This window comes from Pararge aegeria, chromosome 23 (assembly GCF_905163445.1).
Source record: "Pararge aegeria chromosome 23, ilParAegt1.1, whole genome shotgun sequence".
NCBI lineage: Eukaryota > Metazoa > Arthropoda > Insecta > Lepidoptera > Nymphalidae > Pararge > Pararge aegeria.
The window spans coordinates 2,363,835-2,376,676 of NC_053202.1; the positions used below are offsets into that span (position 1 = coordinate 2,363,835).

The 12,842-nt window shown below is 34.3% G+C and overlaps 1 protein-coding gene across 2 annotated transcripts in view; it reads right to left on the bottom strand.

Annotated features, from left to right (window-relative positions):
* Nucleotides 1-6,971: 6,971 nt before the first annotated feature.
* The window catches only part of LOC120634391 (Y+L amino acid transporter 2), a 46,484-nt gene continuing 40,613 nt past the window's right edge, over nt 6,972-12,842 (bottom strand). For both annotated transcript variants that reach the window (XM_039904917.1, XM_039904918.1), the window contains exons 8-13: nt 12,246-12,376; nt 10,925-11,093; nt 9,584-9,677; nt 8,578-8,736; nt 8,057-8,112; nt 6,972-7,739 (exon numbers count right to left, since the gene is read on the bottom strand). In XM_039904917.1, coding sequence (XP_039760851.1) covers nt 7,737-7,739; nt 8,057-8,112; nt 8,578-8,736; nt 9,584-9,677; nt 10,925-11,093; nt 12,246-12,376 — 612 coding nt within the window. In that variant the 3' untranslated portion in view covers nt 6,972-7,736. The remainder of the gene's footprint in view (nt 7,740-8,056; nt 8,113-8,577; nt 8,737-9,583; nt 9,678-10,924; nt 11,094-12,245; nt 12,377-12,842) is intronic.

Below are 12,842 nucleotides of genomic sequence, written 5' to 3' on the forward strand. Positions count from 1 at the left end.
AGCTGGCCTGCACTGCGAATTAATTTAAACGAGATTTTTGTCAGTATTTTATTATGCCTTTGGCATATATGTACGTAACGTAATTCCGTATATCCAGAATATTCTCACCGCGCGGACTTTGCGGGTATCTCAAGAGTTACAGAATGCTGAAAAAAAAAACACGTGTGTACTTATATACACGCGTTAGAAGTTAATACTTCCTTGGCGTAACAAGATAAAAATCTTTTCAAAAATGTTATCTTTCGCCTTATTCTACGTTTGTAGAAAAAACGACACAATAGAAAAAAGGTATTGTTTAAGTTATTTAGTCCGTTTTCTGTGACGTTGTGCGCGCACATTGTAAAAATTTACTCTCACCATTTTTCCGTAACGCGCCAAAAGAAGTATAACTTCAATAATGGGTCTGATTATATTTTTATTAGCAGTGCAGCTTTATAGCTTAGTAACTTGTTGTTTAATTATTTGCAAAAAGAGTTCCTATATTTTTGCTATTTAAGGTCAGAAATAAAATAAACGCTACTGTATTTATCGTTTTTATTATATATCTACACATATACTTGTTCTTACAAAAAATATAGCAATATCGTGTTTCATAAACACTAACACCTATTCAACTTTTTCTCACCTTTCTGAAAATTTAAATTACTTTTTTTACAATTGTAACAAATGTTTTTATTCTTCTCATTAAAACATGCTTTGCACTTAAAAGTATTGGGAAGATGGTTTAAGTTAGGTTAGGTTAAGAACTGTACATATTATGACACAAAATATATATTTAGCAACAACATTTCAACCTTAGCTCGGCCCGTTTGTCGGTTGATTCTCACACTCTATAAAATCTGGAATACCTGCTTTAGAAACATCATTCCAAAACCAATATGAGTTAAACTCTGATTAGGGTCAGTGTTTAGTTGCGTTCCATTGTAAAAGATATAACATCGCTTATAGTCAAACATGATTTCCAATTTATCATTCAAAATAATACCAGATGATATTTTAGAACAGTTTTATTGTTCAAATTTACAGTCATTTCTCTGGTGGGAGGGTTGTTATAACTCTAACAACAAAGACATAAACTAAAAGATTTAGTTTTCCGGCACAATGTCTATATAACTGCCATACTCTCCGACAGGTCAGCCTGTTAACATCTCAGACATGCATCATCATTTATCGCCAGGTGAGATTGCTGTCGAGGGCTAACTTGTGGAATAAAAGTAAAAAAATAAATATTTCTCTAGGCTCTTTTTGGATCATTAATTAAATAATAGAAAACGTTACTTTAGACCAGTTTTAAGTTCATGGACATTTCTCTTGCCTTTTTTTGGAATGCTCCTTGTGGATCAATTAAATAACAAGGCAATGTATACAATTTAAAACTAACAGTTTTTATACAATAAAATTATTCCTCAATTGCAAGATTTCATATATTGTTTGGTAGGTGAGTTCACAAACATTTATATAAAAAAAGACTCATTTATAAAAAAAGTAATTTATAATGTATCTGCGTGATCATCATTTTCAAACTAAAATTTTTCATGAACAAAAACTAAGTTCCGCAAAATAGAAATTTAGGGTACACAACAACATTGAGACAATTCTGTTGTACAGAAATATCAAAACTAAATAAATTGGGCTGGTCTTAACAGTGCCTCTCAATGAGTGCATTTTGGAAAAGCAGTATTATTAAATAAATTTTGGATGATTCCCAGCTATTACCATCATTCCTTTTTCATCTCCATCCCACATGTCTTTAAGTAGGTGAATGCAAAGTACAATTGCAAACCATAAAACGAAAATTTAATGTAATTCCTGCAAAACAGAATTAGCACCATTGTCTCGCATTATCACTTAAGGTAATTAGAAAAATTAGGCAGAAAAAAAAATATTTTGTACGTTGCTTTACACAGTAGATACCTAGTTAACTGATATTTTCTCTTGTAATAAAAAAATACATATTTTCATAAAGGTAATAATGTACTTATCATAATAAATGATTTACAAAAATATTTCTTTTTAATTTACTTTAAAACACTTTGACAAAGTGATAAAAAATATATATAGTTACATTTTCAGTTTGTGCAAAAAAACCTTTTTTCCTTACATTGCTATGCAAAGCGCAAGCATCTATTCAACTAGACAGTCTTTCTGTATATGATTATTTAATAAATTGCAGATTATTATTCCAGGGTGAACATCTACTAGTGTTGTATAAGGCTAAGAGTACCAGGATCTTACCAGGATAAATAATTGCAGTAAAAAAAATTGTATTGTACAGAGTAATTTACCACATAGACACATTCTTACACAGTATACAAGGAAGGACAATATTTAGTGTTAAATAACAAACAAATATGACTATTCCTGTAAACCAACCACCCTTGGGTATTTGGTACTTTTCCAGTATTTAAAGTCACCAATGTTACTGAACAACTTTACAAGTATCTCTTTGCTTAAGATTGCCAAGTTCGTTCTTGAACTTATAGACGGACCAACTGTCATATAAGTATCTACATCATTTGTTTACCTTTTCTTAACAAAAGTAAAACCAAGTGGGTAGTTTAATTATTTTATATATACATACTGTCATGTTTTGCTACCTAGCTCAATAAACATGTTACTATCAAATATTGTATTATTTATACATAATACCAACCAACTAGTTTAGCTAGACATTTTTGTAAAAACAGCAGGACTAGCCTAAGATCTGCGCTCGCTCTTTTGCGCTTTGTAAAAGCCTGACACTTTATTTTGGCCGTACAAGCAATCAAGAAGCATAACTATGTCAGACTTTATATGAATGCCTGTCAATGCTATCTATGCAGAAAATTGAGGCTTGCAGTGTGAAATGATGTGTTGGGTTAAAATAAATTAGAAATTTAGTTTAAAATGCAAACAATATACATATATTGAATATTTTTGAACTGTAGTATCTACAGCTAAATAATACAATTTCAATTTGTGTTACCGGTTTTTCCCCTGTTGTTAAACTTTTTCTTCATTAAACTTAGGATCAATTTAGTATCGCAGACCTGAGTTTTCTGACGTTTGTTCTTTTTCTCAACAGGTTTATGTTTCGGTTTTCTGACATTGTTTTCTGCTGTTTTACTCTTTTCTAGAGGCTTTGTAGAGAAACTTTTAAGAATATCAGACTTGGCTTTTACAGTTTTAACGAGAGAATCGTCGTGAACTGTTTCTTTTAGTACAGTTTCTTTCTTAAACGTTACCTTTCTTTCGAGGTTTAGTTTTTTCTTTAATATCTTGTTGGTCGGTGTAGCATTGTGCTTTTTGGTGAGCTTGTTTAGCGCTTTAAGCTTGTTTTTCCTCAGTTTAACCATTTTCGCTGAATTCGTAAAAAATAGTTTTAACAATGACAAATGTGTGTGTGCGAAATCTTCAAAACATTTGGGAATTGAGCTTGCTTTTTTCTAAAGTAATTTTGGCATTGCGTGCTAACTGCTAAGTATGGAGGGTAGAGGTAAGGAGAGTCATCTGTGTATATGAAAAAGTGTCGTCAAAATGTATTAAATTAGGATGGCGCCACATTTGCATCAGGGTAACTCTTAAAAGAAGCGCCAAATATAAATATTGTTAGAGTAGGCTTGAAAAATAAACAAGGAAGTATGGAGATACAAGGAAGTAAGGTTATATTTAGCACAATATTTTGTACAACGTAAGTTGTTGAAATTCTCAATAATTAACTACTTTAGTCGATAATGACATTAAATTTTTTAACTCGGCATACTTCAATTCATCTACGATTGCTACATTCATACCATACCTGTGCATCCACCAGCGCCATTGTGGAGGATTTTTGAACTGTTATTTAGCGCAACAACTGGACACTTTTTCAACTTTTCTCCCATATAAGATGACTCTCCTTACCTCTACCCTCCATACTGCTAAGTGTCTCAAACCATCACAGATTACTATTATTAAACAACTTCTACGACTCTATGCCACAGATCAGAAAAAATCTTACACTCATAGTGTTTATATTCTCTTTGTATAAGACCAACGTAACGGTAGTGTTTGATTACGTGCAGTGCCAGATTATGCAAGCTCGTGGCCCGTAGCAAATTTAGAAAGAAAGAAGGGCCCTTGTTATGTAAAATTTTGGAATATCTCAAAAATAAAAAAAATAATAAACGGTTTTTTTGGAATATGCCAAAATAATCATAGGCAGTATGGTATCATTGTAGAACTTTTTGTAAAGCTTGTGCGTTTGCCGTATGAAATTTTTTGAATTATTAACGCCAAGGAAATAGTCGGGTACCGAGTGTCTGACGTGAATTGTCTTAGCAGGAAAAGTTAAAACGTTTCACGTTTTTGTGACATCAAATAAATTCAACATACCACATCTTAATAAGTTCACTCAAAAATTTACGCACAGGCTGAGTGGGTTTAAATATACGGGGCCCCCTTTCGGGCGGGGCCCGTAGCATGTTACTCTTGCTACGAGGTTAATCCGGCACTGATTACGTGCTATATAAAAAGATGCACAATCGAATATTATAAATAATTATAAGTTGTGCACCGCAATTTAAGATATGTCTCTGTTTTGCAGTCTGTAATCTGCGCAAATTTGTGGAGCTAGCGTACGTCGTAGGTGATGTCTTAACTTTCAGTTTACCTAACTCAGTAGAGAGTTGGTTCGTTTATTTTAGAATAATATTAAAGGTTTATAATTTATTTGGATTTGGAAGTCTCGGGAATAAATAATTCATCAAAACATCATTCTCGAATAATTTATTATTGTCACATTGCGTCTGGGAGACAACGTCCAATGCGTAACAGAAACAACGATTCAAATTACAAGACAATTTCTACCATAGTTGCAATTTGTTTCATACTTCTAACACATATTACAGAGTAGATACTATGAAAAAATGGCCCATATATGTATTTCAAAGCATAAATTGATAATATTATCCTAGAATTAGTACTTAGTTTGCGATACATTTTATTAATTAAACAACTGTAAATCAAAACGTTAAAAAAATATGGAAAATAATAATTCTTTATTACAAAGTATTCCTTTATTAATATAGCGGGCCTGTAAAAGGAACTTAATAATAATATTTATTATTATGAGCACATAAATTCGTTTAAATATACAAACCCTTAATTATGGCAATATTGGCATAGAGATTTTTTTTTCATTTAATGTCTTAACTTTGTCTCTGTTCAATATTTCCAAATAGTACATTTTTAATTCATCACACTGGCAGTATTTTTTATGGAATGTTCAAATTTTAATTATAATAACTTTGAATTCCAAAAAAAATGGCTTAAGTTACTTAATAACTTAATCTAAAAGATTCGTATAAAAATAAAAACTAGGATAAAACACGGTCGAAGTGACTGCAGCTGGAAAAAAGACATAACAACATAAAAAAACAAATCATTTTCCACAACAAACACATTTTTACAGAAGCTACAAAAGGTTTGTTATGTAATTATTTTTAATAGAAAAGTGGAACAGCAAAAATTTAAATCATCAAACATTACTTATTGCAATTATTTAGAAGATTTTAACGCTTTATTTACACACAGATGACGTCACGCGGTATGATAAGACCGTTTACGCGGCAATTTTAAAATACATTTTACAGCCCGTTTTGGTAAAACGCTGTAAAAAATGTATGAAAGTGTACAAAATGAATAATAATCCGATTCTCTATTGAACATGATCAAGAAGAATACAATTTCTACCTACGCAAAATGTGCAATGAATTCGACCGTTTTATACTAAAGAAATAATTAACAATCTGAAAATGTATTAATTACTTCAAAATGTCTTTGGGTATATTTTAAACTAAAAGCACAGCCATTTTTGTAAAAAATAAATGAATAGCAATACAGAGCAATACAGTAAACAATACAGTTTTGAGTTTTGACTTGTTAAATTCACGTCACGAAAGTAGTTTCACGCATTTGTTGATCATTAGCGCTGGTTTCTAATTTTTCTTAGCTTGCTTGAAACGTCCGAACACAAATTTATAAATTCCACAAAAAATATCTGAGTAGATATAAATTTAAATAAATAATTTTAATTGAATATAATTTTACTGTTATATATTCTATTTTTTACCACTTGTACTGAGGTTTGTACCTACAATGTAAACTGTTGGTAAATTTATGACCAGAGTACTGTTTGCTGAGCACAAAGGAAGTACAAAGTACAATGTTACCTACCTAATCGCAGTTTTGTAGCCTGTCAAATATCACATAGTAACAAAATAAGGGCCTTGCTTCCTGATTAAATCATAATAATTCTTAGACTTTGTAACGTTAATCTTGTCAAATACATCAAAACATTGTACATTTCAGTTAGCTCTGTTGTAAACAAATGTCTAAATTAAACTTAAATTATAAGGAATGCTCATTTTCCATAAAGTAACAAGTGGAAATGATGGCGCTATTTGAAATTTAGTCCGTCTTGTCCGTTTTTTGATTCTAATTTCAATTAAAATTGTAAACTTTACAAATGTTTTTTTTTCGACGATTTTTTGCTTTGTGCTAGCGTATCAACGAGTAAAACGTTATTTTTTATTTACTTTTTGAATTGCCACTTAACAATCTACACGCATAAAAGTTACAATACAAAGAGTTAATTATAAACCTTACTTACTCTAGCTATATTTATAAAAGCTACAGCTTAATATGAAATATTGTCCTCAGAGAAGTCGCTTTTAATTCATAATATCCAAAAAATCTTTAAAACGCATTAAAGAAAAGCCCAAAAAGTAATAAAACCAGAATAAATGTACAAAGCGTGACATATTTAGCTACATTATCGTAAAAAAAATATAATTCCCCAAAAAATGGGAGTTAAAAAATAAGTAAAATTTACAAAAATTCCAACTTTTTACCACGGTCACAAAAAGGGAGTGTAAAATTAAAAATATATATATATATATTTTAGCTACTGAGTTTAAATGGATGAACTAAAAAGTTTTTGATATCAATGCCAGACCTAGATAATAAAATATCAGAAATATCTTTTTTTTAACTGGCAAGCATTTCCGTCTCACATCTAATAAAATGGGTAGATACAATACATTTACAATACACTTAGTTTCACATTGAAGAAATAATACGTCAAAAGTAAACTCACTAATTTCAAAATAATGATCGATCTACACGGCGAAAGTTTCATCTCTTTACATTGGCAGTCACTTTTAATCTGTCAGATCTATAATATTTTGACCAATATTCAAAATGTGATACAGTAAACTTTAGAGATGATGAAAGCCTAGACAATAAAATTTCAGCTTCCCTTTCGGGGGACCGTTTTAAGCTTTTAAATTTCACTTGCTTTAACTGTGAAGGAAAACATCGTGAGTAAACCTTTATACCTAAAAGTTCTACATACTTGAGCCAGCAGAGTGCTTCTTAATATACCGGATTTAAATTTAAATGTTCACAGATCTTGTAGATATTCAAAATTCACTGGTTGGTCGATGTAATATGAAAAACTCATCCCGTTATATACGGAGCTATTGATGGATTCCAAACATAAAATATAAATATTTGCATCTTAATATAACGCTACAATTAACAATACACATTACACTTTGTATATTTGTATACACTCAAACACGTTTTTACATATATAATATGTTTGTATATATTATACACAGCTCTATCTAACGTGTCGAAACTGCTAAACACAATACTGCATGTTTTGTCGTCGGATATGTCGCGGCATATTCCGTAAGTCCATCGGTTGGCGTTCACTGTAAATAAAATGGGTATCTTTCTATTATACCACCGATGAAAACATACCATCTTAGAATAGAGATTGCAGTCATGGGTTAACTTGTAATATTAAAAAAATGAGATATAAAAGAAAAAATTATAAAACTAAATTATTTCAATTTTCAACTAACGCATAGGTAATTATTTAAGTTTAAAAAAAAAATGACAACCATAACTAATCGTAATGATTTCAGATCGTTTATGTGTACGTGATGAATGAGTAAATAAAATAATGAAGTTTATCTCGAAGCAATAAATGGGTCAAAAGTGTCGGAACCTTATTTTATGTTCTTACCTTTATTTTTGGTCGAACGGATAGCGTCAATTTTTGGATTAAACGCGTTGCGGCATCTAAAAAGAATAAACATCTTAATAAGTTCCGATAACCAATGACAAAGAATAAATTAAAATTTAATAGTAAATGAGATTATTTTAATATATTGTAACATTTCTGCAATGTTGAATGCATGAGTTCAAACTTTCAAAGCGTAACTTCACTCATCAGCATCACTTTTGACGTCCATTTAGAAATAAACCAAAGTGAAATAGTTTCCCAGTGTCTTTCGTCCGACAAATAGGTAGCTCCAAATCCCTTCGTTTCATACATATTAATCGATCACACTACTGATTTCCTATAGTGTCTTCGCGACCATCATGCCAACGACAGCTCCTATGAAACCTTGAAAAAGTGGCATAACGTTGGAATAGTAACGCAATGTTTAGTAGTACTTCAGCTGGCAGCACATCAATTATGTAAATACTGCTTACTTATTCCAACGTTACGCCTTTTTATTAATACGCGCTGTGACGTCATACCGGTGATGGCGCCTAGCCCCTTCAGCCTCGTCCTTGGCTCCAACAGCAACAGGTACACCGGCACCGCGGTCAGGATCATCAGGCAACCCACGCCGGTCTCGCTGGGGGACGCGTACGCGGGGAACGCCACCACGGCTATGGTGCAGATTATGTACACCACTGGAACGAAACGTGGTCACTCTTATCATCAACATCATGAATTAATTAATAATTTAATTAATAATTGTCTTTATTGTGTCTCATTTACAACGGATTCTCATAATCTAAGGAACGGTCACAACTGTGTTAGTTAGAAACTGTGTTACAGCTATTAACGCCCACCTCCGTGTTTGCTTAAATACAAAAAGACTTAAACAAAGAAGAATTAAAATATTACAACTAAAACAATACAATTTACAAATTTATAATGTACGTGTTCGTGTTTGCGTATGTGTGCGACACTGCGTTTGTGTATGTGTGTGTGTGTGTGTGTGTGTGTATGTGTATGTGTGTGTCTATGCGTGCATTATCATCATCATCATCATCATCATCCTCATCATCATTAGACAATTTTATTTCCTTAGTCGCAACATGAGGAGAGGTGACAACTGTATTCTGATCTGTCGTCACAACACCGCAGTCTTTAGCACCTTTCAAATATCAGAGAGTGAACACTGAATTCTGTTGCTAATGCTGTTTATTTGTAAGCCCTTCATAGATAAAATCGTGTAGCTGCAATACGGAAGCAAATTTCTTGAAGCAAATTATATATATGAAGGAATACGAAATGATAGTATTCCGTGAGCACAGATTCAATAAAATAAACATAATAGTTCAAATGCACATAAAATTAAAATTACCCTATTATAAAGAAAGGCTATACTAAAGGCAAACTTTTGTTGGGTTTCCCAAGGCGATCTTGTAGGTCAAATACTTATTAATGTTTATAAAATTGATACGAAAAAACTCAGAAAACAAAATGTAAGTAGCAAGCTATATTCTTTTTTAATAAAGTTTTTTTTCTCACCTGGGAAGAATAAGTTAACTTTAATTGGCCGTTCTAGATTTGGCTGTTTGTAACGCAGTACCGGCAGACAGAGAACCGCCGCTCCTATGCTTAACTGCAAACAAAAGATTATTTCAATTACAACTATTCTAAGAATACAGTCATCATCATCATTACATCAATCCACAATGAGAAGGGGTTAAGGCCGTAGTCCACCACGCTGGCCCAGTGCCGATTGGTGGACTCCACACACCTTTGAGAACATAATGAAGGACTCTCTGGTTCCAAAATTTAGTTTTCCTCACAATGGTTTCCTTCAAAGTTGAAGCAAGTGATATTTCAATTACTAAAAACGCACATAACTCGAGGTGCGTGCTGGGATTAGAACTCGGATCCCCGAAGTGAAGTCCAGCTCCTACCCAATGCGATATCACAGCTTTAAAAAAATATACTGTAATTGCAGATAAAAGAATACTTAGTAGCGATAAAGATTCCATATAAGATAAACATTTGAACCTGGAAATTTTCACCATTTTTAGCAGTGATAGCATAGTGATTACATTTTCGAAATCCCGTTTAGGAGTTCGGGAAGTCCCCGGTCAGAGTTTACCCATCCGGACTTGGTTATTGGTATGTTGGTTATATTAAAACCATATCATACCGGAATTGTGAGTGGTACAAAGAGTGGCTGGGAGTCGCTAGAAACAAGCGGCCCAGGAGTTAAGACCGTTGATTTTGTAACTCCATACAAAATATCGCTATACAATGTCCAGCAGTTTATGTCAATCGGTTGAAGTGATTATGATGATCAATCAATCAATCATTTTTATTTTGCTTGAATATGGTACATGCAACATGTTTACATAGGTGTTAATTGATTTTTATAAGTGTCCTGCTCGGATTTTTTTCTCATACTACGACAATACACACAACGCCATCTAGCCCCAAAGTAAGCGTAGCTTGTGTTATGGGTACTTAGATGACCGATTTTTATAAGTGTCCTGCTAGGATTTTTTTTTCATACTACGACAATACACACAACGCCATCTAGCCCCAAAGTAAGCGTAGCTTGTGTTATGGGTACTTAGACGACCGATGTTTTAAAGAATAATATACATAAATACTTATAATATACGTATAAACACCAAGAAACTGAAAAACAGTCATGTTCATCACACAAACATTTTCCAGTTGTGAAAATCGAACCCACGGCCTTGGTCTCAGAAAGCACAGTCGCTGCACACTGCGCCAATCGGCCGCCAGATTGGCGTGCAAAAATTTGTAGTTAATCATTTTAACAATTTTCAACTATAAATAACAAGTCACATTTAAATTAATTACAATGATGATGATGGTACATACCCAAGTAGCAAATCCAACGTAGTTGATCAGCGCGAATATGTCCGAGACAGTGAGATACAGCAAAGACAGCAACGCGACAGCCAATACCGCTGGCGCGGGGGTTGCGCGGGTAGTCACCATGGTCAGCATGCCCGGCAGTTGGCCTTGCGCTGCCCCCGCGTAGAACAATCTAGATTGTGGATAGAAGCAGTCGTTACTTTGCGAAAGGGCTAGCCCAGGTAGCACGGCTGGCATGGACAGTGGACAATTATATTCCCGGGGAAAGGATATAATCTTCTCCCACAGCTTTATCAACTCTTAGAGCACTGGCGTACAAGTGGAAATAATATGCAAATAATATACCTATGTAATAATAAACGCAGGTAAACTTCGTCAGGGGATATAATCGGGGGATATAATTTTTGTCTCCTGCCCGTGCTAGCCTTGCTGGAGATAGGGTAGCTTAATGGGAAAGCTAAAAAGCTTTCCAATTAAGCTACGCTAAGCTGGCATACCACCGATGCCGAAATTAGTACCGATATTTTTTCATTTTGGTCGGTCACTTGCCGATAACCATCGGGTTGCTCCGGCGTCGCCGAGCCGAGGGTGCCTCCTGCGAGGACTCGGACATCGGCTCGGTTCGACGTTAATCTGGCTGTTGGTGGACTTTTGGACTAATCATTGCTTAGAAATCGGGATCCTCGTCTTCGCCGGCGAACGCTGTGTCTGTTGCGTATATGTATGTGTGTTGTTGGGACACATTGTCGGTACTTATTTTATCGTCAGGGTCGTCCAGAACATGCTTCGAACGTCGCCGCTTGAGCTCGACATCGGGGACGGGGGTATAAGTGGACGCCTCTAGCACTAGGAGGTTGGGGTGTCGGAATGCTTGTACCGATATGCCATTTAGCGCCATCTTGTAGGAACATTGATATTACAATGAGACAATTTTTAAAACTTTAGCGCCATCTTGTAGAAAATATTGCAATTTGATATAGCTTGTAGCTTTGAAACAAGAGATGACACTCGCTATAAGACTGATATAAAAGGCATATACCAATTCCGGATCGATGGAGTGAGAGCTGTAGCTTATTGGGAAAGAGCTCAGGCCGCGAAAGCCAAATAGCCGCAAATTCTGTCGGTTCCGTAATTTTATATGCATTTTAAAATGTATAAAAGCATGATAAATCTAGCTAAAAATCAAGTTATTTCATGAAAACTATTCACTAAATTAATATTAGTCGGGTCCTTTCTGCTAAAGTACTTCTAATTGGTGTTAACGGAGCTGATTAATACAAAAATAACTAAATCTTTGGTCGGTTTCTTTAAAACACCATCTTACCTCGAAGAAGTTAGCAACACTCCGTTGACGGCGCCGAAGGTGGAAGCCGCTACGAAAAGCGGTATCGAGAGAGCGAACCAGCCGAAAAGACGCTCAGCAAAGGTAACGGCTACTGCTGCTGAACCTAGAACCTACAGTCAAATAAAAACACACCTGTAATCCAACTACACTCTAGATATAGTTATGTGTACTTATAAGTAATTTATTAAAACGCTGTGTCGTGTGGTGACGTCAGATAATAATATTCAGTCGCCTCGTACGACACCCGTAGAGGAGGGGTGGTGGCAACTGTATTCTGATCTGCCGTTATGAAAATAAATCTTAATTTGCTATAGTCCGCGAAAAGCAGGAGAATCTGTATGGTGTAGTTTATAATTTCTTCAATCTTTAAACCCTACACAAAACAGATCTTCGGCAATGTACCCTCTACGCACGTTTCGCTCCGAAACCGGAGCATCCTCAGGAGATGTTGACTTTACAATGAATAATTGTTAAGTGAAAAATTAGCCGAATGTGTCGCCTTTTATACCTTTCTTAACCCTACCCCCTACCACCTACCCTACCTAACCCCCCTAATGGTTCTATTTGCGCTTCTAT